The sequence below is a fragment of the Cebus imitator genome, unplaced genomic scaffold (genome assembly GCF_001604975.1).
Source record: "Cebus imitator isolate Cc_AM_T3 unplaced genomic scaffold, Cebus_imitator-1.0 Scaffold143, whole genome shotgun sequence".
NCBI classification, from domain to species: domain Eukaryota; kingdom Metazoa; phylum Chordata; class Mammalia; order Primates; family Cebidae; genus Cebus; species Cebus imitator.
The window spans coordinates 4,261,758-4,268,705 of NW_016107458.1; the positions used below are offsets into that span (position 1 = coordinate 4,261,758).

The 6,948-nt window shown below is 36.2% G+C and overlaps 1 protein-coding gene across 7 annotated transcripts in view; it reads right to left on the reverse strand.

Annotated features, from left to right (window-relative positions):
• Positions 1-6,948, reverse strand: part of CCDC88A (coiled-coil domain containing 88A) — a 126,015-nt gene that overhangs the window by 15,551 nt on the left and 103,516 nt on the right. For all 7 annotated transcript variants that reach the window (XM_017542392.2, XM_017542398.2, XM_017542393.2 and 4 more), the window contains exons 23-25: positions 6,244-6,389; positions 2,914-3,006; positions 2,568-2,782 (exon numbers count right to left, since the gene is read on the reverse strand). In XM_017542392.2, coding sequence (XP_017397881.1) covers positions 2,568-2,782; positions 2,914-3,006; positions 6,244-6,389 — 454 coding nt within the window. The remainder of the gene's footprint in view (positions 1-2,567; positions 2,783-2,913; positions 3,007-6,243; positions 6,390-6,948) is intronic.

Below are 6,948 nucleotides of genomic sequence, written 5' to 3' on the forward strand. Positions count from 1 at the left end.
GTGATCCACCCGCCTCAGCCTCCCAAAGTGCTAGGATTACAGGAGTTAACCACCATGCCTGGCCAACCATTTCTCTCTTTCTCTCTCTTTCTCTTTCCTTCCTTCCTTTCTTTCCTTTCTCTCCCTTGCCTCTCTCCTTCCTTCTTTTCTTTCTCTCTCTTTCTTGATGGAGTCTCACTCTGTCGCCAGGCTGGGGTGCAGTGGTGGGATCTTGGCTCACTATAACCTCTGCCTCCCGGGTTCAAATGATTCGTCTGCTGCAGCCTCCCGAGCATCTGGGACTACAGAAACACACCACCATACTCAGCTAATTTTTGTATTTTTAGTAGAGATGGGATTTTACCATGTTGCCCAGGATGGTCTCAATCTCTTGACCTCATAATCTGCCCGCCTGGGCCTCCCAAGGTGCGGGTTTACAGGTGTGAGCCACTGTACCTGGTCTCATTTCTTATTTAGTAAGATGCCAGATATTTTATATCTAAAGATAACAGATAAAATTAACTTATCTGCCACTTTTTAAAGAAAACTTGGTGATCTCTCTACAACAGAACTACTTAAGGATTTATGTAGATTTACTTGGTGGACAAAATCAGACAGCAAAAGACCCGGGGTAACAATAATTTTATGTGTGGATATAGAATTAAACTGTTTTGAGACTAATATATACATATAAATACATATGTAAATGCGTATGACTTTTTTTATTGCTTACCTATGGACTCTAGTTTTTAGGCTGCTACATTTGCATTCTGAAATATTTCAGATTTTTTTTTTTTTGAGATGAAGTCTTGCTCTGTCACCCAGGCTGGAGTGTAGTGGTGCAATCTTAGCTCACTGCGATCTTCACCTCCCAGATTCAAGCGATTCTCCTGCCTCAGCTTCCTGAGTAGCTAGAATTACAGGGGTACTCCACCATGCTGGGCTAATTTTGTATTAGTAGAGATGAGGTTTCACCATGTTGGCCAGGTTGGTCTTGAATTCCTGACCTCAAGTGGTCCACCTGCCTCAGCCTCCCAAAGTGCTGGGATTACAGGCATGAGCCACTGCGCCCAGCCTATACCCCACAATTAATGCCTAATATCTTAGAGTATTTTATACCCTAAAATACTATATTTTCAGAGATAATTTGCCTGAAGCCAAATGCTATAAATAGTTTTTTGAGTGTTTTGAGAGTTGCCCATTTGGAGAGTCTACCCCTGGGAGAAGCAGTAGTTGCATTTATCTGCTATTTCAAAAGAATGAAGTGTGTGTGTGTGTGTGTGTGTGTGTGTGTGTGTGTGTGTGTTCAGTTAGTGACACTGGTGATAATGTGAGAGGATTCAAAGTATCTTGTTCACATATTGTGTAAGAACTTTGTAGTAGTCAACTTCTTAGACATCTTTAAAATTTTTTTCTCATTTTCTTGAAATATACTTCTACAGCTTTTACTTTGCTGTTACTATGTAAGCATACTAGTAATGAAATTAAGAGGTTATAATTGTATAGGGCATATTACGTGGTACTTCTAAATTTGTAATAAAAATTACATCACTAGTTTATATACAACGTTTATCTCTTCACCTAATTTTTTTTTTAAGTAATAGAGACAATGTCTCACTGTGTTGCCCAGGCTGGACTTCAACTTCTGGCCTCATGTGATCCTTCCACTTTGGCCTCCCAAAGTGCTGGGATTACATGCATGAGCCACTTCAACTGGCCCCCACATCTCTATTTTATTATTTTATTTTGAGACAGAGTCTTGCTCTGTCATTCAGGCTGGAGTGTAGTGTGCAATCTCAGCTTACTTCAACCTTTGCCTCCCAGGTTCAAGGATTCTCCTGCCTCAACATCCCAAGTAGCTGGGATTATAGGTGCACACCACCATGCTGGGCTGATTCTGTGTTTTCAGTAGAAATGAGGTTTCACCATGTTGGCCAGGATGGTCTCGAACTCCTGACCTCAAGTGACCCACCAGCTCGGCCTCCCAAAGTGCTAGGATTACAGGTGTGAGCCATGGCACCCAGCCAGTACCGCTCTATTTTAGTATATCCTTTTCTTAATGTTATGTAATTTCTAAATCACTGAATAACACCTCTTCAAATCATACCTATTTTTCTTTGCTTCCCCAAATGTAACTTTGTTACAATATGATGCCATCAAAGTATATGAGCAGAAACCTCATTATAAAAGATCTTATTATTCTGATTAAGTTATACATGATTATGAAAATGACATCTCATATTTCTCACTTGCTCCTTAAAACTGTTCTGTGAAGTATGAAGCAAAGGTAAAAGGCTTGCCCATATTAACAGAAATAGCAAATGACAGAGGTATTCCAGCTCTTATTTCAACTTTCTTTCTGCAATATTTTACCCCTCTGGCCAAATGATAGTATTTCTGTGTATGATGTATTTCAGAAAATTGTGTGGTTATACACTAATGCAGTACACAATTAATTTTATTAATCATATGAAATTAAAAGTAAATGCCATTCATCAGACTATTCCCCCCAAAGACTACTGAAGTTTAAAAAAATCTTTAGAAAAGATTCTAAATAACCACTATGTTTAAAGAATTTAAGCACTCACTGCTGCTTTTCTTGGTCCCCAAGGTCTGGCCATCTTCTAAAGAGTTTGAACCTACTGAAGAACTATCTTGACTGTCTTGATGGGGGAGCTGAAGAAATCCTTCACTGGAGTCTGAGCGGGTAGGTGTTAATGTTAGAGATTTCTGACGTTCCCGATTAATATCTTTCTTAGACTTTATCAATTTTCTCATTTTTAGAGTAATCCAGTTGCCTCTCCTAACAGAATTTAAAAAATTGTTATTAGTTTAAAATTCAACATACAAATCCTTCACAAAATTAGAAGTCACTGCAATATTAAAAATAAGTTTTTTTCAAAAAAAGAATTCATAAAATTTGGTTAATGGTACCTTCTAGGAGGAGATGGGTCATAAAATTTGTACTGATCCATAATTTTCTCTTCTAATTTCTCCTTCTGACGTCTTAATTCATTTAACTTATCACTATAAAAATAAAAATTACCTTTTAGGACAGGTATCATATTATGTACAGCTATAAATATTAAACTGTTTTGTGACTATGATCTAACTTCTTCCCAAAACATAAAAAAATATAGATACCATGGTTGGCAACTAAGATTATATTAGGTAGTAACAATGGGAATTTTTCCATGTTCCCCTTTTTGATTAAAAAATTTGCAACATTTTTTTTTTCCTTTTTTGGAAGAAAGGTGATCGATTACAATTTATAGCAGCAAAAAATAAAAACATTGGATAGTTTGCTTACAATTATAGATATAATGAATTATCTTGCAAACACATTTATGCAAATAGATTTTTTCTTTTCGACAAAATTACTCAGGCTTCATTTACTTGTAGAGAATTATTTCCTGACTCCAGCAATGTATGAGTCACCACATCCTAGTCTCATTTTTATATTCTCGATAGTATTTACTAAATAGAGAAACATCAAAGGCTACTAAAGTAATGTCTCTTAAAAAAACCCCACAGTACCAAAGAATACTATTTACTTAAGAAACATTAGTGATCATTTACAATGAAGAAGGCATGAGGTGTGTATAAGGATGAACGATAAATAGCTGTGTTTCTAATATAGGAGAAGATATACCCATAGATTACGATAACATATAGTGTGTGTGTGTGTGTGTGTGTGTGTGTGTGTGTGTGTGTATGTGTGTGTATAGAATGACTATATAATCCAAGGAAGTAACAGTACCAAAATAAAATACTGTGCAAGTACAACAGGAACTTATAGAAGGTGAATATATCCCTCTTAGGTCACGAAATAAATCCCCATGAAGAAAAAGGCCATTATTAGATAGGCTGAAAGGGGAAGATAAGAATACTAAATTATGTTGGTGTAGTATAGGAAGTTAAAAAAATGCTAAATTATGTTTAGCTTGAATGTTGTAGGCCGAGAGGAAGTAGAGAGGTAGAGTTTTGGTTTTAGATTTTGCTCAGTAGGAAAACAGAAGAATTGAAAGTTTCATTACAAAGTGGTAAGAAATCTTTGTTTAAAGTAGTTTAACCTAATGATGGAACAGGATATATCAGAAAGATTGGAGATAAGGCCGGGTGCGGTGGCTTAGGCCTGTAATTCCAGCACTTTGGGAGGTGGAGGTGGGTGGATAATTTGAGCTCAAGAATTTGAGACCAGCCTGGCCAGTGTGGTGAAACCCTGTTTTTACAACAAATACAAAAATTAGCAGCATGAGACAGTGTTTGCCTATAGTCCCAGCTACTCAAGAGGCTGAGGCAGGAGACTTGCCTGAACTCAGGAGGCAGAGTTTGCAGTGAACTGAGATTGCACTACTGTACTTCAGCCTGGCTGACAGAGCAAGATTGAAAAATAAAAAAAGGTTGGAGATAAGAAAACATTCAGGAGGCTAATGGGGTAGTCTATTTGAGAGGAAAGGCTGAATTACAGTGGTGGAGACTGGGAGAAACTAACTTGAGAGATTCGGTAGGAGATGCCTTGTGAACAGATGCTGCCAACAATTATACCACAGCACAAACAGCAGACAGCCTATATTTATTAACCAACTGCTTGGATCTGAGGCCTGCAGAAGAGGTAACATTTGAAAAGTTAATGGCTGTATTAACCAAGGCCATAGCTCCCAATTCATTTCTTTTACTGGTTGAAATATCATTAAGAACCTTCAAATTCTCAGTACTGCCTGTCCACTGCCATCTTGCTAGGACCATGTGATAGAGGCATTTAGCTAGAAATACCTGACGTGCAAGATGGATACTTGTAATTTAAATTCAGTAAGTCAGAATAGATAATAATCTTTGGAAGTCAACTATCTAGATATAACCACCTTCACCTGGAAACGTATTAGTCACCAAGGGTCAGAATAGTAAGACAACAAAGCTTTGGATAATGCCTCTGCTTAAGGGACAGGAGACTCAAATGCCAAAAGATTTATATATACTCAAAGCTTCTTAACCTAAAACAAAGCTTCTTTTGAAAGCAAGTAAAGGAATACATAACCCAGAAAAGACTGAAAGGACTAAAGGTGGAGCCCAAGGTGTCCAGCCACAAATGTGAAATTTCTTTGAGGTTTTACATTTACTTTGAAAGTTTACACAAATTCTGCCTTTGTTCCATGATATACCTATGTATTAATATAGAAATAATGTTCCCTGCCTGAAATTTTTTGGTAAAACCAGTACTTCAGAAAAATGTAAGCTGTATCCTTGTTTCACATGTGCCCTGGCTATTTCTGTGTATCAAGTCTGAAAGGTACAGAATACTAATTCATGCACTCCTTGAATAATCTGGAAAGTAAGTGTTACCTGTATTTTAGAGAAGAAACTAATGATCAAAGAAATGAAGTGACTTGTCTGTAGTCACATAGCTAGTGAGTGGATGAATTGGGACATGAATCAGAAGCTGATTTCAACATCTGAGCTATTTCTATTATACTATGGTGCTTCTCATTTGTGGGGCGAAAAGCGAAGAGATATATTGAGTAAAGATGAATCAACATGTAATAATACAAAGACTACCACTGGGCTGCCTAGGCCAAAATCTGAGTTTTAACAGATTCTTTAACTCTCTGGAGATAACAACTTACCAATAATTAAGCCTGTCAATTCTCTTTCACAAGTCTTACAGCTTGACCTCAACTCCTTTGTATGGCATAGAACAACCTTTGTAAACTGGCTCCTATTTAGCCACTTTTCTATTGCACCCCTCCTTTCCTCAATTTTGCTCCAGAAAGCACAGTTAATTTTTAGGTCCTATACAGCACCACAACATACTTTCATCACACCTCCATGATTTTGTATTGCAGCTCTCTTGGCCTGGCATGTCTCCTTAAGCAAACTCTTATTAAATCTGTAAGTCTCAGCTCAAGTCTCATCTTTGGAAAGTTCACCTTGCCTCTTCCAGACTAAGATACTCCTGCCCCTATATATGCTATATTTCTATGGCCTCCTACATATACTTCCATTATACAGAATTACTGTATTTAAATGTTATTGATATATCTTGCTTTATATTACTAATTCCTTAAGAGCAAGATTCACATGTTTTCATGTTAGTATTAGGATAGTGGTTATCAGGATAGTGCCTAGAATATAAGCATTCAAAAATACTTGTTGAAATAATGTTGAAAATCAATAAAAATTAGCATGAATTTTCTCCGCCACTGGGTATGGCAACGATAAAATCATGAGTAACATATTTCAGAGTGAAAATTATTTGGTACCTACATGTACTGTCTTTGTTCAACATGAAAAAGATCCTTGCTTTCCATATTCTGCTCCAAAAGTGTTCTGTTCTGTAGCATCAATGTCTGAATTTGATCTAGTAGATGTCGATTTTCTTCTTCTAAATTTCCTTTAAGTTGGCTTAGCAACTGTTTAAGCACAAACATTTTTTTAAAAAATCAACATTTACATTTAACATAAACCATCGGAAAAACATGAAGTACTACACAGACTTAAGTGTTCCACTATTTGAACAATTAGATGATTGTACTTTGATCAGAGCATTATTATTTTAGTGATAATGACAGCTACAGCACTGGGTTACATGCCATATATATATATATATATATATATATATATATATATATATATATATTTTATTTTTTCTTAATTCTCACAAACACTGGGTCTGATATATAATAAATTATAAAACTCCCCAAACGCTGCTTTCTGTCTTTAAAACTGTTTATCTTATAGTATAGCCTAAAAGCTAGATTCAAATTTCTAGTATTTTATTTGCCTATGAAATGTTGGACAAGTTAGTTCTCAGATCTATGAAAGATGGATAGATATGAGCTCTATCACCCCACAAGATTGTTGCAAGGATTAATACATGTAAAGTATCTAGTAGCAAGCATATAGCACACATTAAGTACTTAGTATGTCTCATAATTTCCCCCTTCACTGTTTTCTTTTTTTTTTTTTTTT